This window comes from Gopherus flavomarginatus, chromosome 25 (assembly GCF_025201925.1).
Source record: "Gopherus flavomarginatus isolate rGopFla2 chromosome 25, rGopFla2.mat.asm, whole genome shotgun sequence".
Taxonomy (NCBI): Eukaryota; Metazoa; Chordata; order Testudines; family Testudinidae; genus Gopherus; species Gopherus flavomarginatus.
The window spans coordinates 13,082,068-13,105,311 of record NC_066641.1 but is presented as its reverse complement, the minus strand read 5'-3'; the positions used below and the strand labels follow the sequence as shown (position 1 = coordinate 13,105,311).

The following is a 23,244-nucleotide window of genomic DNA, read 5'->3' as shown; positions in this document are numbered from 1 at the left end:
ATACAGGAGGTTTATTGAGAGCTGAACAGAGCACAGGAAACTCTCCAGCCTCAGGCCTGGCCTCCCTCTGCCCAGCACAACCCAGTCTCCCTGCATCCTTGTTGGCCTCGCCCCCCTGCTTCCCAGCTGGGCAGCTGATACCCCCAGCCCCAGGCCCTGCCTCTGTCCATTGTCTTCTTTCCAGAGAAACAGGGTCATCTGGGCCTGCTCTCCTCTCCGCCCCCCTTGGGCTGGAACCGGCTGGTCCCGTCACCGGGGTCCTCTCATCGCAGCCCATTGTCCTTCCACAGGCCAGAACCGGCTCAGGTCACTGGGGTCTCCATCCTCCAGGCCATCGCCGGGGTCCCAAGTTCCCTCTCTGGTCCTGTGTCCCATCGAACTCCCTCTCCCCTCCCCTCATTAAACCAGTAACACCCAGGGACACTGAGTCCCACCCCTCTGCGTGCAACCCCCTGGGAAACCACAAAAAGATAAGAAAATCCCCCACTTCCTCACAAGCCCCTGCAACCTGCACTGATCTGGGGGAGGGACACAGAGCCAGGCCCCTGGTGTGCCCTGGGCCGGGCTCAGCTTGGTCTCCACCTCCGCCCTGCTGGGCGCCCAGGAATGCAGGGAATCCTCTGCCTGGCAGGTGCCCAGTGCCCTGGGGCACGATGGACGGGGGCAGCTCCCTGGGCTACTCAGCAGGCCACACCTGGGTCATTGGAACCATGCTGGGCTGGGCAGGGAGCGGGGCCCAGGCCCAGGCCCAGGCCCGGCTGCTGGACACGGACAGGCCTCTCTGAGCTGAGAGATGGGGGCAGCTCGCTTTGCTGCTCCTTGCGCTCCCCCTGCTTGTGGGGGGAGGCCTGGGAACCGGGGCGTGGAAGATGGGCCAGATGCCAAGGTGAGGAATGACCAGTCTGCAGGGTGCTCGGGGTGGGGGTTCTCAGTGGGTGGGGAAGGTAGGAGCTCCCTCGCCATCTGTGCCACCCACAGGTGCCTCACCCCTCGTTCCTGGGCAGCCCCCACCCCTCATGCAGGCCTGTTCTGTTGCTCTAAGCTTCCCCCAGCAATTGGAATGGGACGTGGGGCTGCAGAGGGCTGGGGGGCACAAAGGGGACGGCTGCGCTCTGTGATCTCCGTCAGCACTGGCACAATCACAGGGCTGTTGAAAATGCTGATAGTTTCTGACTCTCCTGAGTGTGAAGAAACCCAGAGCTGGGCTGAGCCTGCCCCAGACTGGCTGCCAGGTCCCACCTCCCTCCCTGTGTTGTGTGTTGTGTGGTGGCGTGTTGCTGTAACCCACCCCAGAAGTGGCTGCATTTGAGGGCCGGATGCAGCAATGCCAGGCTGTAGCCAGTAGGCTGCCAAACTCTGAGCGCTCCTTGGGCTGGACGGGCCCAGACCCTGCCGTGCACCTGGCCGTGGCTCCCAGGGCATGCGGGGGCCTCAGGCCTGGGGGGAGGCAGCCTGACGCATTGCTCAGTGCCCCCCTGCCTGGCTGCAGAGGGACAGCACAGCAGGAGCCCCCAGCCGGACCACACGGTGGCCATGAGACGGGCGAGGCCGGGGAGGTGCCAGCCTTGAGGAGTTGCCCAAACCCAAACAAGCACCCCCTCCACCCCTCCGCGTCTCCTTATCGGCCCTTGGCAGGGGGCCGGGGGCTGTTGTGTCTGCGTGGCTGCCAAGGGAACAGTGTGCGGGAGGGGGCCTGCCTGGCCAGGGGGCCTGCCTACCCTGATTCCCAGAGGCCCCCGTTCCCCAAACTCACGGGAAGGGCCCAGCCCCTGCTTGCACCCCATCTCCACCTGGCTCCGGAGAGCTGGGGTGCTGCACTGGGGGTCTCTCCCCTGCACACTTTGTGCCCAGCCTGAGATAACTCCAGCGCCCCTCACTCCTGACCCACATCCCCCTGCTAGCCCAGCCCTGCCCCCCCAGCTCTGCCAGTGCCCCTCACTCCCGACCCGCAGGCCCTGCTATCCCAGCCCTGGCTTCCCATCCCCGAGCTCTGCCCACCATGTCCCCCCCGCCACTATCCCAGCTGTGCCTCCCCCACCCCCGAGCTCTGCCCATGCCCCCTGGGAAGAAGAATCATTCATTTCCCCAGCTCTTTATCCCCCTGCCTTGGGGGATTACTGCCCAGTCCCCTCACCGCGCTGCCCCTGCATGGCTGGGTGGGGACCGGCTCCTTCCCCACGCTCACTTGTGCCCCGGCTCCACGTCCCCCCCCCCATACCCCCGGCAGCCTCTTTGCAACACGCAGGTTGCGGTCGGGGTGACCTGACCCTCAGTGAGGGGCCAGCCCAGCCCCCTGCACCTGGCAGAGAGCTGGCAGGAGGGGGCAGCCGGAGCTCACAGACAGGCCCCGATCCCACCCAGCTCCGAGCTCCCAGGGAGGAGCTGATGCCAGGCCAGGGGCGTGTTGGAGCCGAGGGCGGGAGGACACGGGGTGATAACAGCCAGGGCCAGGTGCCAAAGGTTAGCCCTGAGCGCGGTGGCTCTGCAGGGAGGCACATTCCTACGTGGAGGGCAGACGGAGCGAGCCAGGCAGGGGCCACGGTGCCAGGCAGGTGCCCAGGGCAGCCTGTGCCCAGCATAGCGCCATGAGGACCCCCCAGGGCAGCCCCCTCCTCCGCTGCCTGTGTGTCCTGCTGCTGCTGGGCATCTGGGCTCCCCCCAGCACGGCCCAGTGGTTCTCGCTGGGCTCCCGGCTGACCACAACACCCCCACCCACGACCACCGCCAGCCCGACATCTGCACAGCGCCCCCCAGAGGAGGGGGAAGGTAGGTGCCTGTGGTGACCCCTCGGGGGTGGAAGGGAAGTGTCCCCCTCCCCCCACCATCCATGAGCCTTACAGCACATGGGGGGGTGCTACAGACCAGCTAGGATCCCAGCCACCTTCGCCAGCTGGCGTGGGAGGGGGGTGAGATGGGAGCGGAGTGGGGGTCTAGTTAGAGCAGGGGGGGGCTGGGAGCCAGGACTCTTGGGTTCTGTTGTCAGCTCTGCCACTGACTCACTGGACAAGTCCCTTCCCTGCTCCATGCCTCAGTTTCCCTGTGGTGACAGTGTGAGGCTCACTCCTTTGGGTGGGCAGGGTTCACTTCTCTGGGGGGCCAGCTGGAGACACCCTGGGGCCTGATTCCCAAGGGGCTGAGCACCCCACAGCTCCTGCTGACCTCAGCTCTTGACTCAGCCAGGTCCCCCCAAACCCTGGGCGCCCTGCATGAGAGCGTGCCGGGGTGCAGAGTGTGGCCGTGGGCTCTCCCCCCCCCCCGCCGCCAGCCTGCTCCGTTCCATCCACAATGGGGGCAAGGCATGAGTCACTGCTCCGCCACAGGCTGTGTGAGCGGGCAAAGGTGAGTGGGCAGCTGGGCAGGGTGCCACAAAGAGCCTGAGCTTTGCTTCCCTCCGCAGGGAGCGCTGGTGGGCGGCAGCGGGGCCGTCTCTGGCACACAGCTCTGCCTGTGCCCATCGCCTGGGTCCCCGGCACCACTCAGTCTGGCTGGCACACGGTGCCCAGGCACGGGCAGAGGGGCTCAGAGCGTGGCTGCGCGTGGGGAGGGATCCAGCCCCAGCAGGGACTTTCGGCCTCTCACAGCCACTGGCCCCAGGACTCAGGGAGTCGCCCAGGCTGCTCCCCGCTGCTGGGGCTGGTCCCATGGAGCCTGGCCTGACCCCCAAGCTCTGCCCGAGCCAGGACAAACCACTCGCCTGTTTGCTGCCCCCCAGCCCACGTCCTGTGTCCGGGGGGACTGAGCCAACACGCAGCGTCTCCCCGGGCTCCCTGCTGATGCCCTGCTGCCCAGGGGCCTGGCACAGGCACAGGTCCCAGCCCGCCTGCCTTGGCTCTTTCAGAGGGGGACGCTGGTGACACAGAGCCGACGCAGAAAATCCTGCTGAGCAAACCCCCCCTGGGGCCAGCCCCCCAGAGCCAGGCGCTGGTGCTCAAGGATGCTGCAGGGAGTGGGACGCAGGCCCCCCTGGAAACACGAGACCAGGTGCGTTTGGGGAGGTAGCAAGTGGGGGGTGGCCATGGGGGGAGAGTGACTGTGTGTGCAGCCAACATCACACTGATGAGTGTGTGTTGGGGGCTGAGCGGGGCGTGGATGGGTGGGGGTGAATTGGGATTGAGAGGATGGAGTGGGGAGTCCGTGAGGGGATGGAGAGGATGGGGTGGGGATGTGCATGGCAGGGATGGATGGAGGTGCATGGGGGGAGGGAGTGGATGCGTGGGGGGTCCATGGGGGGATGGAAAGGATGGGTGGGGGTGTGCATGGCAGGGATGGATGAGGGTGCATGGGGGGATGGAGTGGATGGGGGGTCCGTGGGGGGATGGAGAGGATGGGTGGGGGTGCATGGGGGGATACCCAGCCCCGGCTGCACCCCAATACCCTGATGCTCAGCTGCCCAGCCACCCCCCGATACCCGGCCACGCCCCTGATACCCATAAACACCCTGACACTCAGCTGCACCCTGATACCTAGCCCCCCCCCCCCCCGTAACCCCACAGACTGGGGCCAGTCTTCCAGTTAATCAGTTTCCTCTGCTTGTGTCCTTCCCCCTTATCTCAGGGCCCTGTGGGCCAGACACAACAGCCGCAGCTCAGCCCTTGCCCAGTGAAATGGTATTTCGCTGCTGTTTTTCTGGCTTTTGGACTGGATCTGCTGAGACACCCCCCACCCCCGGCCAGCCTCTGCATGGGTCCCTCCCTCGCTTAGAAGGGAGGCCCCCAGCCCAGCCCCAAGAGCTGGGGGGTGGGTGGGCTCAGGGGCTCTGTGGATTCTGCACATCGCTCCCCCTATCCAGAGAGCCCCCACGTGCAGCTCCCCCCCCCAATCCAGCCCTGATGCCTCAGGGATGGGTGGCTGAAGGGGCCTCAGAAAGCTGCCGCTGCAGCACCCTCAGGGGCAGGCAAACAGGGCGTGGAGATGGCAGAGAGCCTGGGGACAGGTGCCTCATTGGCCCCCCTAGAGCCACCTGGTTCTCAGGCTATTTATCAGTGTGGCCACATGTACCAGGACCTGGACGCCAGATCCCACTGCATGCAGGGCCGGGCGGCCAGAATCCAGAGCCTGCCGTGCACAGGGCTGGGGGGCCAGAACCCGGAGCCCGCCGCATGCAGGGCTGGGGGGCCAGAACCCAGAGCCTGCCGTGCACAGGGCTGGGGGGCCAGAACCCGGAGCCCGCCGCACGCAGGGCTGGGGGGCCAGAATCCAGAGCCTGCCATGCACAGGGCTGGGGGGCCAGAACCCGGAGCCCACCGCATGGAGGGCCGGGCGGCCAGAATCCAGAGCCTGCCGTGCACAGGGCTGGGGGGCCAGAACCCGGAGCCCGCCGCGCACAGGACCAAGTAGCCAGAACCCAGAAGGGTTTTTTTAGCACCTAGCCGGGCCACAGCTTTGTACTAACTGAGGCTCCTTAGGCCCCCAGGTTGGGTACTAGGACTCCAGAGGGAGTGGGCAGGGCAGCTGTACCTCTGCCCAGATAGCAGGGGGCCCATGAGTGCCTAGGGGCCCTTGGCCCAGCCAGCCTCAGTGGGAGGGGAGAGCACTTTTGGGTGAGGGTGCAAGCAGGAGGGAGGGGAGAGCAAAGCAGGACGGGTAAGCGCATGCAAATCAGGCAGCCAAGCCCCTCCCTGCCTGGGCTGGTGGCAATGATGAGGGCCCAGATGGCTGCCCCGGGGGCAAGAGGAGTCAGCACTGGGCTCTCCAGGGGCTGAGGAGCTGACACAGCAATGGGGCCAGGACTGATTTCGCCCCCCGTGGCCCCGTCTCTCCTAGACGCCTCCAGCCCCTGCCGCCCGCCCCCGCCCCTCCCCTGGGCTCTTGGAGGGGAGCGCGGAGGAGGAAGAGGAGTTCCTGCAGATCAAGGTAAGGGGGGGGGGGGATCTACTGCCCCGCTCTAGCTGCTGATGGTGTGGGCCTGGCCTGAGCTGGATGGACACACGGTCGCTCCCTCTCCATCCTCTGCCCCGCCCGCCCCGCACTGCCCTGCACCCCTCCAGCCTGTCCCGCCCGAGGAACGGGCCCTTTCCAGCCAGGCAATGCCGCCTCCGGCCCCGGGTCCTCTTCCTTCACGCTTCTGGGCAGCCACGGCTCTGAGCCTGCCAGGGCCACTGCCAACATGAGAGAGCCCGGGGGGCCTCCACAACCGGGGTGGGATCCCCCCACAGAGGCAGGCAGCAGATGGAGACGTTTCGGGGAGGTGACTCCAGCTGACCGCTGGGGTGGCTGCTCTGGCTGGACGGGAGCAAAGGGAGGGTGCCAGCCCGGCTGAGATTCTCAGCCCCCTCCATTGGGCGGGCACATCTACCAGCAGTGCCCTCTGGCATCTAGGTTCAAGGGGGGGCCGTGGCAATGGGGCCAATGCTCCATCTTTCTCTGATTTCTCACAGGCAACTACAAAGGGTCCGACACCAGCAGTGCCCACCCCCCGGGCAGCTGCCACCCTTCTGCAGGTGAGTGGTGGAAGGGGCCGTTCCTGGCACTGCCTGCCCTGGGCTGAGCAGTGAGCACCAGCCGCTCATGCAGGAGGAGGAGCGTCCGTGCCAACCCTCCCCTTAACTGTCCTGCGACTGCTCCAAAGCCACCCATGCCAGCAGCAGCCAGAGCCCTGCCCGGGCGGACCCTGCTGGTGCACGGGTGCCAGGCCTCCTGCAGAGAGGGGAGCCGCTGCGGCTGTGCCAGCAGAACAAAGGAGTTTCCAATCCAGCCCTCCCCCACCTCGCCACCCCAGATCTCCCTTGCTCTGCCCTGTGACCCCCTGAAGCCCAGCGGGGATGGGGCTGGCACCGCGCCCAGTCAGCGCCCGCGCCACTCAAGGCTTTTTCTGTCTCCTAGGTGACTGGTAACCTCTCACAGTGCATCTGCCCAGCCGTCCCCGGCCCCCCTGGGCCCCCTGGCCCAAAGGTAGGAAGGAAGGGAGCTGTGGGGGGGCTCTGTCCTGGGGCTCAGGGATGGGACCCCCGTGCGTTTGGGGTGCCCGGCCCCTCGAGAGCTTGGTTCTGAAGGGTGCTGGGTTTTCGGAGGCTCTCTGGGGCTGCACACACTCTTCCCCCTCCCCCGATTCAGGCCATGGCTTTTCATGGGGGCGTTCGCTTACAGAGCACCCAGTTCCATCGCTAGCCGGAGTGCAGCGAGCGCCAGGGCGGGGGGCAGCATGACGCCCTGCCCGCACAGGCCGTCAGCCAGGCCTGAACCCGGCGCCACTGGGGGCGTGAGCAGCTCCCGCCAAGGCAGCCACCGCTTGGCCGCTAGCGGGGACAGACCCACGCCAGGCTGCACCCGCTCCTGCCCCACTCTCTGGGACCAGCAAAGGACCGGGACCCCCTCGAGCGCTGGCGGTTCCCGAGTGGGTTCAAACATGGACAGAGCCAGTTCCCAGTGGGGCAGGGGGTGGGGGCTGGGGGGCTAGGAGGGCAGCTCACTGACCAGTCCCCCGAGGGGCTCAGCCCATCCATGGCATATCTTCACCCCAACAGGGAGAAAAAGGAGAGCGGGGGCCCCCGGGGGAAATTGGCCTGCCGGGATTCTCTGGAGAACGAGGCCAGGCGGGGAGCCCAGGGCAGCCTGGCCCCCAGGGGCCACCTGGTCTCCCTGGGCCTCCGGGCGTGCCGGGGCTGGCAACTGGCGCTGAAGGGCTGGACGAATCTGAGAACGAGGTGAGGGCAGGATGGGGTGCTGGGGTTTCAGCCTGCTTAGGGAGCGAGAGGGAGAGCAGAGACCACGTGGGATGGGAGAGCTGGGGGGCAGCCGGCTGGATCAGGGCCAAGTTGTCCTTAATCTGCCTACAAAATCCCGGCAGGGGCTGCAGTGGGACGGAGGGGGGCCATGTGGGGGATGGGACAGCGGGAGCAGAGCAGGGGCAGGACAGGAGCAGTGGGAATGGAGCAGGGCAGAGGCTGCGGGGGCAGGGCTGTGGGGCAGAGCCATGGGGCCAGTGTGGAAGAGGAGGGGGCTGCAATGGGGGCAGAGCTGGTGCAATGGGTGATGGATGGGGAGGCTGGCACCACAGAAGCGGCTCTGCTGTATCTCTTCTCTCTCCTGCCAGCTGACAAAACAGCCGCTCATGCTTGGTGTGGCAGGGCCGCCTGGACCCCAGGGTTTGCCCGGCTACCAAGGGCCTCCAGGCCCCCAAGGCTACCCCGGGCATGAAGGCATCCAAGGCCCCCCTGGACCACCAGGCCGTGAAGGGCAGCAAGGACCTCCCGGCCCTCCAGGGCCACTTGGGGCCCCAGGGCCACCGGGCTTCCAAGGCCCCCCAGGGCCTGATGGCCCCCTCGGGCTTCCGGGACTCTCAGGGCCTCCAGGAGCTCCAGGGCGTGATGGGCCCCCCGGCCCCGCAGGGCCTGTGTCACCACCAGGAAACCCAGGGCCTGCCGGGGAGCCAGGATACCCTGGGCCCAAGGTAACGAGCCGATCGGGCCGAGGGGGGCACAGGGCCATCCCCAAGGCGGCTTGAAAGGGCCTGGCCCAAGGGAGCAGGTGCCAAGTGGATGCTGCTCACACCAACGTGACAGCGGCTTGTCCCTGGAGAGGGGAGTGTGGTCAGGACCTCAGGGTTCTGCTCCCAGCTCCATCACTGCAAGTAGTCATTGCCCCGCTCCGTGCCTCAGTTTCCCCAGCTGTGGGGTGGGTTTAATGCCAGGCCCCACCCCAGGCACTGTTTGCAGAGCGTTGGGTCCCCCAGACGGGCCGGGGTCGTGTGTTCTTGGCTCCTTCACCCTCTGTGCTGTGTCCCTGCAGGGCGAGATGGGTGATCTTGGCCAGCCCGGCCCTCCAGGCGGCCCCGGCTTGATGGGAGAGAAGGGCTCCCTGGGCCCGCCCGGGCCCATGGGGCCGCCAGGACCACCTGGGGAGAACAGGGTGAGTGGCGTGAACTCGGTTGCATCTCGCCTGCCTGCCAGTCCCGGAGCTCCCAGACACTCGTGGGAGCATTGCTGTTGTGCCTTGCTTTAGGGGGTCCTTGGCCTTCAGGGGGCACAGGGGTTGCAGTCGAGGGGTCACATGCTGGCAGCTGTGGGGGGATCCGGGGCAGGAATGTTTCACGGGGCCTTTGTGCTGGTCTAAAAGGCGACCCCAGGTGTGTGGGGTGGGTCCGGCACTCCTGTGCCGTCACACTGGGCAAGTGCCCAGACAGCCCCTCATGGCTGTGTTCTTCTCACTGCAGTGTGACCCACACTCTTCAGGGCACCCCAGATGGCCTGGCCCGCCGGGCCCCAAGGTGAGTATTGGCCGACACGGGAGAGCCCTCCCTACTGAGCCCCCTGTCCCGCTCCCTGCAGCACAGCGGCCCCAAGCTTTGCACTGGGCCACTAATCCCGCTTCCTGCAGCCGTGGCAAGCCGTGCAGGTGACCCCCCCACCCTCCCAGCTGGCTGTGCTGAGCCGCCCCACGTGGGCTCTGGAACACAGAGGAAAGTCCGAAAGTCCACCTACAGCACTGCAGCACCAGCCCCCACCTGCGCCCCACCCCCCCACACGCTCCCCTCCCCTGCCACGGGGAGGCCTCTCCCTCGCCCCGCAGCTCCACCCTGGGCAGGATATTTCCAAGGCATAAGATGCATGTTTGGATGAGTCCGGGGCAGTCTGGTGTGCAAAGTTGGGCAAAGATCACCCCGCCCCGCCACCCCCTGTTCTGTTCCTGGCCCAGTGGTACAACCCCCTAGGGCGGCTTTCCTTCCTCCGCTTCTAGCCCTTCACTGGAGCTCCCGTCTGCTGTGCCCGAGAGACACGTGGGCTGTCAAATACTCCCCTCTGGTCTGGGCGCTGGGGTCAGGGCTCGTGGCTCCGGCTCCACCGCCAACGCTGCTGTGTGACCCCAGGCAAGCCACTGCAGAGCTCTGTGCCTCAGTTTCCCTGTGTGTATGAGAGGATGGCTCCCAGTTCCCAGGGCACTGGGGCTGGGTGAGTGGGGACTGTGAATCCCTGGGAGAGCCGGGGCTCTGATGGGACTGTCTCCGTTTTGTACAGGGTGAAAAGGGAGACCCTGGAGAGCAGGTGAGTAACCATGGAAACACGGCGGGGAGCCAGCTGTGCCACGGCATGGCCCTGGCAGCACCGGGGCTGGCATAGTGCAGGCAGCCATTGGGAAAGGTTGCCCAGGGTGCCTCCACCCGATGCCATTCCATCCCTCTGCCAGCGCCCCTCAGTCCGGTCCCGCTGCAGGACAGGGCACAGACTGCCGCGGCCGGGCCAAATCCACTGCGGGGTTGGATGGGGGCCAGACAGAGACCGGCCAACTCATTTCCCTTGTGAGCTACGCCCAATTTCCAGTGCCCCAGCCAGCCCCCCACACACCTGGCCTCAGCGGAGATCACAGACCCTCTCTCTTTTTCTGTGTTGGCTCACCAGGGATGCCGCAGCTGTCCCGGGGAGGCTGGGTTCCTGCCAGGCCACCCTTCCTTCCCCGGCTCCAGGGGCCCGTACGGATCCTGGGTGCCACTGACATACCAAGAGGTTTGTCTGAAGTCGTTTGCATGTTCTGGGGGGGGCTGTCAGTGCCACGAGCCAGGGGCATGGGGACTGTCTGTAGGCCGGGAAGGAGCCTCTCACCCGCCTTTGCCGCACACCAGCAGGAGCCAACCCAGTGCCCCTGCCTGGCCCATCGCCCCCACAAGGCAAGGGGCATGGCCTGGGCACGCCCAGCGAGCACCACCCTTCCTGCGAGCCCGAGGCCAGGGGAGACAGATGGCCGAACTGGGGTGCGAATGCAGATGAGCGCCACTGTAGATCCGGGTCCCCTCCCCTGACCTGCCCCCAACCCGTCCACAGGAGACTCCCCCTGTTCTCTCTCTCCCTTTCCAGAATGGCAAAGTAGAGACGGAGATTTATGGTGCAATCGTCCCTCATGTGAGTTGTGGCCTGGGTCTTGTCTGCACAGCCCGAGGGGCTCATGGGCCAGGACAGGCCCAGACCTTTCCTGCACTCCAGGGCCCGGGGAGGGGTTCCTGGGGGCTCGGAGATCCTAGACCGGGCAGAAAGCGGGGCACTGAGTGGAGGAATCCAGCTGGCTGGGGAGGAGAATGAGGCAGGGCTGAAGGAGGGCCGTAGGAGGGTGCGCAGTGAGCAGGGCAGGGGAGGCTCTGGGGAAAAGCCCAGGGGCAGGAGGGCAGAGAGATGATAGGCGGGCTCTGGTCCGGCAGCACCCTCCTCCCCGGGGACACGCAGCACCAGCCCACTAACAGATCCACTGCCAATTCTGTGCTGCTCTTTATTTCAGGGTCTCCCTGGCCACCCCGGAGCACCAGGCCCCCCCGGTCCCCCGGGGCCCCCCGGAGCACCAGGCATCCTCTACCTCAATGTAAGGATCCCGGCCGATGGTCGGGCGTGCGTTTGTGCCAGTGCTCGGTTACCAGATTCAATGCAAACCAGCCTGTCTTTGATTTCAGAGAGTTTATCCTGTCCACCCCAGGCCGTTCTGCAAACAGCCGGTAAGACATGGGCCTCCTGGGCCCCCTGCCGCCTCCCCTGCTGCCCACAGCCAGACTCAGGGCAGCCGTGGGATCGTGGAGAGACTAGGTGCCCTCAAATCTTTGAGGCTGCTGATCTCCTGCCTAGGAAGCCCGGAGCAGAGGGCAGGGCAGGTTCCTGGGGCAGACCCTTCCCCAACCCCCCTGGCCTGTGCTGTCTTGCGGCTCACGGCTCAGGCACTGTTTGGATCTGCCGCTCGTCCCCCCGTAAGCCCAGGGCCTGTTCAGCCAAGCGTGTAAATCACCCTCCGTCGCTCCTTGGGCCGGAAATAGCCCCCCAGGACAGCCCTCGCACTTCCCTCCGGGGGGATGAGCTCGGGTTGCTATGGCTAGACAGGAGGAATGGCTTCTGCCCCAACCCCTCTCCTGCTCGCTATCCCAGCTGCCCTGTGCCACCAGAGACAGGCCCGTCTCGTCTGTGATGGTCTTGCGCTGATAGATCCATGTGCATTTGTTTTTTCCAGGTGACCCACAGTGCGGCCGGGCTCTCAGGTAGGGACATTGCTCTCGGCATTTCAGGGGGACGTGGACCAGATTTCAGGCCCTGTTAGGAGAGAAATGGGCCCTCCTTGGCCTCCCCACACCTGTCCCATGCTCCCCTGGCCGCTGACTCCCCGGGCACATGGGCGGCACCTTCCAGGAGCCCACTGCAGAATATTTCCAGAGGAAGGTCTGTAGCTCTCTGAGCTGCCCCTGGGCTGCCCCAAAGCCCTCCTGGAGTCAGTGGGTGTCTTTCCGCTGGCTCCCGTGAGCTCTGCCTCGGCAATGGTGCTGCCCCCACGGCCCCACGAGACAGCTGGGCTCACAAGCCAGGCCTTGTACTGGTCTCACTGAGTCCAGGGGAGGCACCTCCCCTTGCCCAGCTGGGACCCTGTGGCCAGCTAGGAGTAGATGTTAATGAGCGTTCTCTGTCCTCTCTCCCTGATCTCGAGAGGTCTCCCCGTCCTTGTGACGGGCACAGCGTGAGGACCTCCCCTCTGGCTGAGTGCCTGCAGCTGGGTAGGCCTGGGGGCCAATGGCTTCCTCGCGCTGCGTGCCCATCATGTGCTTCAGAGCAGCCTTGGGGTTTGCTTTGTATTGAAAAATATCTGGGAAACAGGGAGACCCAACAAGTGCCCCGCCCCACCCCTGCCAAGGAGGAGCCGGGAAGCGGCACCTTCCTTGAGTTCTTAGCAGGCCGCTCCCCTGCGAGAACCTTGCTGGCCATACCCTGGTGTTACTGCTCGGGCAGCAGGGCTCCAGCTCGACTTCTCTGCCCAGTGGAGACAAGGGGTCCTTTACTCCTTAGCCCCAGGGGCCCTCTGGAATGGGGCTAGAGCAGCTCTCAGACGGAAGGGCTCCCTCTCCATGCACACCAGCCTAGATCCTGCCAGGAGGAGCCACAGGGTGGGTAGCGGGGCACAAGGTCTGCTCTCCTCGGCTGGCTGGAGCTCTGCCGAACCCACCCGTGCAGCGGCAACCCTACACGTCTCTGCTGCTCTCTAGATGCTGAGTCGTCTCAGAAGGACGTGCCTGATCCCCCGGCTGACACCAGGGTGTGTATTGGACTTTGGCATCTTGTAGCATCCCTTGTCTTCCTTCCTGGCAGCAGCTTTCCATGCCCTGAGCAGCCAGGGGCGGGGGCCGCAGAAAGCTAGGACTGGCCAGCGCAATGAAGAGACTCGTCCGTAAGGGCACCACCACCACGTCCCAGGGACGTCAGCTGCAGCAAACTGCCTCAATACACCCCTCCAACCATGTGGCAAGCACGTTGGCCACCCACACCCGGGCATCATGGGGCTTCGAATGCATCCACTCCCCAGCGTCCAGCACCATTGGTGGGAGCCGGGCTTTTGGGTTATCTGCATGAGGGAGAAATCACTGGAGACAGCACTGGCCCGAGAACAGGACCCATCCCAGGTGTCACAACCTGCTGCCACAGCCATTGCTTGTGCTGGGGGCTGCTGTGCTGGACGGATCTAGGACCCGCCCGGCTGTTGCCAGCTTGGGGTGGTGCCAGATTGGGAACGGCCCAGCGTGGGCTGCAGCAGCCAGGCCACGGGTGGAATGGCAGGACCATTGCTAAGGGTGTTTCTGCGATCTGGCCACTAACCCATGACTCCTGCTTCTCCTTCCCTCAGCATCACACCTGGGTCTTCAAGTCGAAGGAGCTGATGTTCAAATCCAGCTCATCTGTCCCCGAAGGGAGCCTGGTCTACGTCAGAGATGGGAACAGCGCCTTCATCCGAACCCCGAGGGGCTGGAGCAAGCTCCTGGTACGGGAGCAGCAATCTCAGACCCCCGAGTGCCAAGGCTGGGTTTGCTGGGTCGCTAGCAATAGCCAATGCTTGGGGTCCCCATGGCGCCTTTCTCATGCGGCCTGTCAGTGCTGGAGAATAGAATTCCTGACATACGGTCCCTGAGATCGGGTCTGAAATGCTACAGTAGCAGCAATGGCAGCTTAATGAGCTGTTAAATGTGTTTTCTTTAATACACCTGCTTACGGGGGGGAAACAAGTCAAGTCAAGGGGGAAAGGAGAAAAGATCACCAACTTCTGTAGAACTTGTCCAGGTTCCGGGGGAGATTCCCCGCAGGCTTCTCTCCTGCCAGGCGCTAGGCTCCCAAAGGAAATGTTCATTTCCAATAAGAATCCAGTGGAAAATGGGGACAGGTTTCCCTTAAGGGAACCATATGTGAATAACGCCACAGGACTAGATCGAGACCTAACACACCCTTCTCTCTCTGTCTCTCTCGCGCTCATGTGATTTTGCTCAGCTGGAAGATTCGGATTCCATATTGGCTGGCGATGACCCCTCTGTGTCCACAGAACATCGTCAGGTGAGGACTCTCTAGTGACTGGTGCATCTGACCCCGACCACTGACCTGTGTCACTGGAGAGGCCATGCTCGGAGATCCTGGCCAGCCGCCCTTGTCTTCTCCGGGGAGTTTAGCCACCAGCATGTCACGTGGATATGAACTCTGGGAATGGACAGGGTGCACATGCAGAAGGCTCACACTAGTGCAATGGCTCTACACTAGGGTTTGCACCAGGGTCGCTGTCCCTGTGTAGAACAGGTCTTGCACACCACGGAGTCGATTCTGCCCCAGCCTAGGCAGCTCCAGCTCCATTGACTCCGTGGTGTGATGTCCACATCCAGCTGTGTCCTGAGTTCCTCTGACTCCGACCCAAGGCCTGAGAGCTGACAATGCAGAACTGGGACTCTGCCGCCAGCCGGCCTGGCCTGGCCAGCTGCTTTGCTTCCCAGCAGAGCCTGCCCAGAAGGGTGTGGACGTGACCCGTGGCTGGGGAAATTACTCCGCACCGCGAGCGTGGCTGGTCCGGAATTCTCACCAGACGAGAAGCGCGACAGCCGTGGGGTGGCCACTCACTGGAGGGGGTCAGGCCAGGGAAGGAAAGCGCCAGGCCGAGGAAGGGCAGCGCACGTGGCCTCTGCACCCCGCCCGCTCCCGAGAAGGGAGCTGTGGGGCCGGAAGGAAGCAAGAAATGGGAAGGCACCCGCCCTGCCTGGCGCTGGGGCTAAGTGCTCTTGCTCTGGGGATGCAGAAGCTCAGACGCTGCAGCGATGGGGGTGGACAGGTAGCGCGGGAGAGGCCATTCGGGGGTAGGGGAGCAATGGGACACCGAGCTCAGGGCGGGATGGGCCCCTGGGACTTCATTGATTTCAAGGTCGCAAAGGACAACTCTGACTCTCTGGCCTGCCCTGCCCGAACCTCCCTCCCTCCATGGAATTCACGCTGCCATGGTAGCCTGGACCAGGGCTGTGCTCAGCGAGGTCTGTGTAAAGCCCGTTAGTCAGACCCAGTGTGAGATCTGTGGAGCCAGGCACTTGGCTCCACCAGGCCCGTGACGTGCTGGGCACGCCCGAGTCTGCTCCGAGTGGGTAACGTCCCTAGAGGCTGATGTGCTGTGTGTTTCCTAGGTCCCAAAGGAAGAGAGTCAAGCAGCCACTGGGATCCTGCCAACTAGCATCATCCCGAGAGTGCCTTCGGTAAGTGTGGGCTGGCCTTCCCCTTCCCCTGGGACCCTCTGGGTGCTAACGAGGGCTCCCTGTCCTGATGCCTAGGTCCCACCAGCAACGTGGAGGCAGCTTGTGGGGGGCAGGCTGTCACCCCCAGGCTGATCCAAGCTGTGAAGGATCCTCCCCCAGCCCAGCCAGGGGCTGTGATATGGGATGTGCAGGGCAGGAGGCTCCAGGGCAGAGCCCAGCGCCTGTCCAGCCAGTGGCCAGCAGCTCTCTGGCCCACGTGCAGTTCCCATCTCTGGCTCGGGGAACGACGTGCAGCGGCACTCAGTCCGTCCCAGAGCTTCGGGCTTCGGCTGTGTGATCTCTCCACGCCAGCAGGCCTGCTCCGAGACAGCACCATTAGCACAAGGTTTCATGCCATGGGCATCCCATGTGGTTTACAGGCCCCAGAGTGTGCGACACCCTTGGGTGCTGGTACCCTGTTGAAAGACAGACCCGCTAGCGCTCCCCCCACCCCACCTGTCCCTGTTCACCCCTCTGCTTTCTCAGCTCCGCCTGGTCGCGCTGAACTTCCCACTGCCCGGCGATATGAACGGGCTCAGCGGCGCGGATCTGCAGTGCCACAGGCAGTCGCAGGAGGCCCAGCTCTCCAGCACCTTGCGGGCCTTCCTGTCGTCGCCCACGCAGAACCTGGTCTCCATCGTGAGGAGGACAGACAGAGCTCTGCCCATCGTCAACCTGAAGGTGAGTAACAGTCTGATCGCAGCAGCGTCGTTAGGGCGGGCCGGCTGCAGCTGCTGGGTCCATTGCCCACGCCCAGCGCTGGTGCCTCGGAACCTCCAGGAAAATGGTTAAAAACCATTCTCAGAGACTCCCAAAAGCTAAAACCCACTGGGCCTTTCCCCCTCAGCAGGACCGTGCCCTACGGCCTATTCTCCCGGGCACCGTTCAGTTCTGGTGTCCACCGAGAGCCCTCCACAGCCAGAGCATCTCACTGAGCCTGGCCCCTCAGCCTCAATGGACCCCTGGCCACTCAGAGCACCCTGGGCCTTCCGGCTTGTTTGCAATAGAGACCTGTGCGTGGGAGTCCCCGTGAATCCACCTGAACCTGGCCTGGGTCTGATCCGGCCGGCCCCTGGCCCGCGAGCCTGGCTTGCTGCCTGGCTGGCCCGGTACAAGATGAAACCTCTGTGATCGCTCGCGCTCAGTCAGCCTGATTCCAATGGCAGGGCCAGCGGCTGGCGAAGACCTGGAACTCCCTGTTCGGAGGTGATGGTGCCGCCCGCTTCAACGCGCTGCGTTTTCCCATCTACACCTTCGACGGCCGGAACGTGCTGACGGATCCCAGCTGGTGAGCGCGAGGATGGGAGAGCGTAGCAGCGTGCGAGTGAACTCTCCGCCTGCCCGGAGCTCAGCGGGGCAGTCGCTGGGGCAGTCGCTGCAGGGACACCTTGATGGGGAGGGGACGATGCAAAGAGGTCATTCCTAAGGGACCTTAATTGCCTGACGAGCCCCCACTTCGCCCTCCCCCGCTGCAGGCTCCGCCCCTGGAGAGAGCCCTGTAGCAAAGGACCTGGGGGTGAAAGGGTTTAAACCAACACCAACACCCCCCCCCAGTAAGTGGCACTTCCAGGAGCTCTGCACAGGTATGTTGGTTGGTTATCTATGACACTGTTGCATGGGCCGAGACTCTGTTCCTGGGGCCTGAAGTGCCTGGCAACCAGTCAGAAGGGATGTTGTTGCAGTCGCCTGCCCCTTCCCCAATAACCTCTGGTGGCGGGGAAGCTGGCTCTGGCTTCTCGGCTGGGAGGGAGGCTGCCCGCAGTCTAAGCAGCTTGACTGAACTTTTCAAAAGCAGCTACTGATTTGGGGGCTCTGGCTGGAGCCACGCACTCGGGGCCGGGTGTGCCAAACTCCCCTTGACTTCCCCGGAGGGTGGGCACCCAGCACCTCTGAAAATCAGGCCCTGCGTGGCTTTCTGCTGACCCCCACTGATCCCAGCCTGGCACTGTCTCCTCAGGGCTCACAAGGCGATCTGGCATGGCTCCAGCCTGCGTGGGCACCGAGCCCCGAAGGAGGACTGCCAAGGGTGGCGGGCCAGCCTAGCCGAGGGCTTTGCCTCTCCCCTGACCGAAGGGAAGCTCCTGGCTGAGCAGCGCCATGACTGCTCCAACTCCCTGGTTGTCCTGTGCGTGGAGATCAGCTTCCCGTAGCTGCACATGTGGTGATGCGAGCCACCGTGGGGCAGCTAGCGGGGGCTGTGGGCTGGTGATCCCACCAGGAGAGCCAACGGTCACCTGCCGGCCCTGGGGCTGCTCTCGGCTCTGGGGTTATTTCACCATTATCCCCCGTAGTGGAGCCAGCTTTGTACCCATAGCCAGAGGGGTCTATCCTTGACCAGGACGGGGATCCATATGTGCAGAATAGAGACCAATGGAAAGGCTACTGGGATGCCTCCCAAACTCAGAGCCATGCCACCGCCGAGCCATGTCCCCAGGGCGTTGGATCTAGTTAGTTAGCGCTAACCATGGGGCCTCCCCAGGAGAGGGGAGCCATTCCCCCAAACCAGTGCCCCACTGAGGTCCCAGGCATGCACCGCAGTGAGCACTGGGGTGCAGATGAGACCTAGGTTTCGGGGCCAGTGTTCTCTGCACTGATGCTGTTGGGCAGCTCTGCCAGGGACTCTCCAGAAGCTAAAAGCTCTTCTCCGGTCACCAAGTAGATGGGGAAACCTGCCAGAAGTGATAGCTGTGCCTCCATGCCCCCTCGTTCTGCCTCTGTCAACTCCCAGCTGCTCCCCACTCCTGCCTCTGCCATCTTGGGCTTGGATTCCCAACAGGCAAATGCCCCCCACCCTCCAGGCCCGAGGTTCTGTCCCTAGCTCTGGCTTTTTCCAGCCACTGTTCCCGACGCAATCAGTGGAGAGGTGGGGGTGAAGGTGGGGACAGTGCTGGGGTTTTCTGGGGGTATATAGATGCAGCCTGGTAATATCTATCTTTCGGCCGACTAGTGTCATGGCGATGGTCGGGCAATACCAGCTCCAGAGAGAGTGGTGTCGTTCGAGCCTCTCGGGCCTGTGAGCTTTGAAAACAGCTGTGTGCTTTAGCTGGCAATAAACATGTTCCACGTTTTGGGTATGGGCTGGTATTTAAGCTCTGAGCATTTGGGTTCTACTAGCGCCTAGCGCTCCCAGGCAGCATGCAGACAGAACCAAGGGCTGGCTTCTGCCCCAAAGGGCAGGTATATAGGGGGCAGGGGCAACCATTGGAGCCAGGTTTTCTCAGCTCTCTTGCCGGGCACGTCTGTGCTGCAGCTGGGAGCCAGCCTGGCTAGACAGATTTGCTCGAGCTCACGTTAAAAATAGCAACATGGACGTCCGGCTCGGCCTGGAGCGCAGGCTCCGAAGCCCAGGGAGTGGGGTGGACGTGAGAGCCCGAGCCTCAGACTGCACCAGAACAGCCACGCTGCTCTTTGTAGCTTGGTCCCCCCAGCACAAGCCAGTCTGCATGCCCTGGGAGACGCGGCCCAGCCGCGTGTGCATGTACCCAGCAGCGCCTAGGGGATGGGTTTTCAGACGTGCTCCGCATCCAGCCACCTGCTGCTGCACCGTCTGTGCCCACAGTTCCAGGACTGCTCGACACGTGGGCCAACTGCAACCCTGGGGAAGGCCAGAGCCTGCTTCTGAGTGCTGAGCTCTTGCAAATCTGGTCCATGAGGAGAGAGCTCAGGTGGCTCCAACAGTCAGCCGGGAGGCTGAGCTAACAGACGCAGGAGCCTTCCACACCTCTAGCTTTGCAATGATTTCCTCACAGTGGCAGGCCCCTGTGACGAAGTGGGGCTGTTCTTAATGTTTCCTCTGAATACTGTGGGGGGGCTCAGTTTCTGGCCAACCCTCTGTCGCCTGGCAACTAATGGCCAGGCCCTTCCCCCCTGCAAGGGGATGCTAAAGGTGTGGGAGAACAAAGAGGTCAGGTGACCTCCTGGCCCAGGAAAGGAACTGAGCAAAGAAGGAAGGGCTGGGGGGGGCTCAGTTTGGGGCTGGCTGGGGATGGGAAGTGAGGGCAGACGGGGTTGTCTGGCTCGCTGGGCCCCAGAATGGACCCGGCCGAGGGGTCCTGTTCTCTGTACCTACAAGCTCTGGTTTAGACCGTGTTCCTGTCAGCTAATAAATCTCTGTGTTACTGGCTGGCTGAGAGTCACGTCTGACTGCACAGTGGGGGTGCAGGACCCTCTGGCTTCCCCAGGACCCCGCTGGGGTGGACTCGCTGTGGGAAGAGCACGGAGGGGCAGAGGATGCTGAATGCTCCAAGGAGAGACCCAGGAGGTGAAGACATGTGATCTTCCTGCCCTGAAGACAGTCTGCTCCGAGGGAGAGGAGGCTCCCCAAAGTCCTGCCTGGCTTTGTAGGGAGCAGTTCCAGAGCATCGCCCGGGGACTCCGTGACAGCCCCTGGCTCAGGCTGGTTTTTCAAGCCAGGGTTTCTCTTCTGCTAGAGATTTGCCACCCACAGGCTCATTTGTCCCTTCACTCAGGCTGGGAGTTTGTTCTCTGGCCCCAGCCAGGCTTTCGTGTTATGACCCCAATAAGCTGAAGCAAGGCTTTGTGGTCTGTGCACTAAGCTGGGTCGGGCCGTGGGCTCTTCAGAAATACCCTCACGTCATGGCTGCGTGGTTGGCGGGCTCAGACAAGGGATGCAGGAGCATGAAGAGCGAGCGACCTCTCCAGCCCCTGCGGAGTCCCTGCAGGCCCAGGCTGAGGTGCTCTGGCAGGGGGCAGTGAGTGGAGTTTGCACAGCTGCTGCCCAGGATGTGTCCCTTCTGGGAACAACTGGAGGACATGATGCTGCTCCTTCAACCAGCAGCATAATGCAATTTAGACTCTCTGGAATGAAAACAGGCTTTGCAGACCTCCTAGGCTGCGTGAAGCAAAGGATTGGCCCTGCACAGCCCCAGAGGGCAGCCGCTGGCTCCTTGTAAGCAGTAACCAACCCTGCCCTTGCTGTGGCATTGCCTTAAGCAGCCTGCCAGGCAGAGCAGGGGCCAGTACAGTCCTCTGCTGATCCCAACCAGCAACACTCCAGGAAGGCGTGAAGCCAGGAAAATAGACAGGCTGTCGGCAGAGGCAGAAATGACTATGAAAGTCACAGACTTGGGAAGGTTAAAGGGACACCGTGCTGGGGGAGGGAGTGTCGTAATGCTTTACAATAATGGCTTCTTCCTACTCATTTTATATAATATCCTATAATCTGGTAGTTCTCAATTTATTGTGTTACCTGGGCCGCAGGGGCCGGGTGGCAGGACAGTGGTAGCTCCCGTCCACCCACCTGCCCTGGACCCCCGCCATGTGGGGCCAGCCAAGTGGCTGCGCCGAAGCTTGCAGCGCCGGGTGGCAGCCCCAGATCTTGCCGGGTAAGTTGGCAACCTTGGGGCTTGCGGGGCCAGCCAGTAGCCCCAGACCCCCAATCCCAACCCCAGCAGGCTGGGCGGCGGGGCAGCCCAGATGCCATCATGCTGGGCAGCCAGGAACCCGAACCTAACGACACGGGGCAGCCTTTAGAACACAGCTGAGCCGGGCTGCAGCTGTGTGCTAATTAGGCCACCTGTGGCCTGAGGGTTGAGCACCGCTGCTATAATCAATCAAATGTCAATCTGCAATTAATTTGTCTGGCTGATCTTTTCTCTTCCCTGTGCACACGTTGCTTTGGCACTGCAGGGTTGTTTGGGAGCGGGGGGCAGCTCAGACTGGTTTGGTCCCGTACGGGTGTTTCTGAGCACAGCCTTTATTTTTAAAGGGGGAGGGGGGGAAACACTGCCCATGTAGCAGTGACCCCTTCACAAGGGGAATCAAATTGCAAAGCCTGCCCAGGCTCCTGTTTTGCAGCCTCTTGTTTTCAGAGGTGTGAATAGTCTCATTTAAATCCAAAAGTGTCACTGACTTAAAAACACTCACACGGCCTCCCCTGGCCGTTCTGAAAAAGGTTTTGAAGTGGGTGAAATGCCCACCTTCAAGCACGTTCTCCAGTTTGGGTGTGGCCGTCCCGACACCCAGGCCCTCATCTGCAAAGAGCTGAGGCCCCTGCACCCTCCTCATCCCGGCTGGAGCTGTGGGTGTTCAGCATCTCTGCAAGCCCGGCCCCCAGTGCCTCCTATGGGCACTCAGAGAGTGAAGAAACCCCTTGTGAACAGCTGGGTTTGAACCAGTAACTGGGGTCTGAACCACTGCCAAGGAGGTTTCCCTGCCGGGGCTCACAGCACGGCCAGTAATCCTGGGGAGATGGTGTAATCCAGTCTCATGATGTCACTGCACTTGTGTCTATGACCTCGTGGGATTCTGGACTGCACAGAAAGACTGTCTCATTGTTCACATCCCCCAGGGCTGTTAACTGTAGGCAGCACAGAAGGAAAGTCATCTCCCCGTGACCTCCAACAGCCCGAAGGAGAGCAGATGAGAGCAGCAAGATGAGCGGACGGGGAGACTGCATGAGGAGAACTGCAGCAGCTCTCTGGAGAGGTTCCCAGGCAAGGGCAGGTTTGCGATTCAGTGTTAATGACCAAGGCAATGGGCTTCCCTGCATGTGTGAAGCCTCGTTAGTGCTTGCCCATCCTCAGGGTAAAAGCTGCCACAGAAACACGCTGTCAGATTTGCCACTGCTGTATAGTCCCTTTGTGCTAGCCATGCTGCCACAAAGGAGCCAGAGAACAGGTGTACGTGAGGTCCCTCTGTGCCTACCACCGGAGCAGGGATCCTCTCCCCAAGGCACCAGACTGTGTGCCACACCTGCAGAAGACCCCCACTCCCACCCCTTCCCAGTGCAGGGCACAGGCTGGGGATGCCTTGGAGGAGGGAAAAGGCAGATCAGGTATAGGAGAAGGGGTTGCTGGGGCAGCCCTGTATCCCACTGATTCCTGGCTGCCACGAAACCAGAGGAGCTACATTGTCTGTGCCAGGGACTAAACTGACCCTTCAATACCTTCTGAACAGGGAAAATGCAGCCTACCTCTTGTATGCCCTAGACCTGGTGCAGGAATGAATTCCCCTGATAATAAATTAAGGGTAAATGTGGCATTTTGACAGAAATGTGGGTAAATGTCCCAAACCTTCAGTCTGTACTTGAGGAAAGCTCTCCTTGGTCCATGCAAAGCCTGTGGGCGGCCAGGACTGACACAGGATTTTGGATATTACCATTATATCTTATTTATTTAAACAAGCCAAATATTACAAAGTTGTACTAGGTGAAAGTGCCTAAAAACAAACGTGATCCTGGCGACTTTGGTTTCATCATCTAAACATAGTAAAGTGCAAAAAGTAAACAAGTAACTTAAAGGAGAAACAGATTTGGGATTTTTTTTTTTTAAATTCTCTTTAACAGTAGAAGGTGTCCTATTAATAAAGAGGCAAAGGAAGGAATTACTGCAGAATTTAAGATCTGTCTCAAAAAAATAAAGCTTCCAGCCCTTACATATGAAAAGAAAATCTTCCAAACTGGACTGAGTTCTGCTGTGTTCCTGGGTCAGCAATCCATGTGCCCGAAACACCACATCTTAACAAAGAAGCCTAAGGATGATGATCTAGAAGCCGCAACCCTTAACTATTTCACTGCTGATCACATTAGCAGAAAGATCCAGCAAAAGAGCTTGTTTTGCTGGAGGTCCGTTGGAAAAAAACCATAAAGACATAGGGCCTATCCTAGTGGCTAGAAAAATCTTGTTCCCTGCAGCCGATTCCCATCCAGGGCTTGTTCATTTTCAAATCTCACCACAAACCGGGGCTTCCACCACTTCCCTTGAAACGCCCGCTGGTGGGCCTGGCCAGTCAGCATGATCAGG

The 23,244-nt window shown here is 62.3% G+C and overlaps 1 protein-coding gene across 4 annotated transcripts; it reads left to right on the top strand.

Moving 5' to 3' along the window:
- The first annotated feature begins 2,491 nt into the window (after nt 1-2,491).
- LOC127040518 (collagen alpha-1(I) chain-like) lies at nt 2,492-18,565 on the top strand. Of its 4 annotated transcripts, XM_050934762.1 has the most exons (22): nt 2,492-2,766; nt 3,839-3,981; nt 5,764-5,853; nt 6,378-6,440; nt 6,823-6,891; nt 7,464-7,643; nt 8,033-8,389; nt 8,728-8,847; nt 9,152-9,205; nt 9,954-9,980; nt 10,335-10,439; nt 10,788-10,832; nt 11,203-11,283; nt 11,372-11,413; nt 11,917-11,944; nt 12,938-12,987; nt 13,573-13,707; nt 14,208-14,270; nt 15,374-15,442; nt 15,968-16,162; nt 16,648-16,769; nt 17,439-18,565. In XM_050934762.1, the coding sequence occupies exons 1-22, from the start codon at nt 2,586-2,588 to the stop codon at nt 17,629-17,631; spliced, it is 2,412 nt and encodes an 803-aa protein (XP_050790719.1). In that variant the 5' UTR covers nt 2,492-2,585; the 3' UTR covers nt 17,632-18,565. The 4 variants fall into 4 exon arrangements, with proteins under 4 accessions (XP_050790719.1, XP_050790720.1, XP_050790723.1 ...); XM_050934763.1 differs by lacking the exon at nt 5,764-5,853; XM_050934766.1 differs by lacking the exon at nt 8,033-8,389.
- The last annotated feature ends 4,679 nt before the right edge of the window (nt 18,566-23,244 follow it).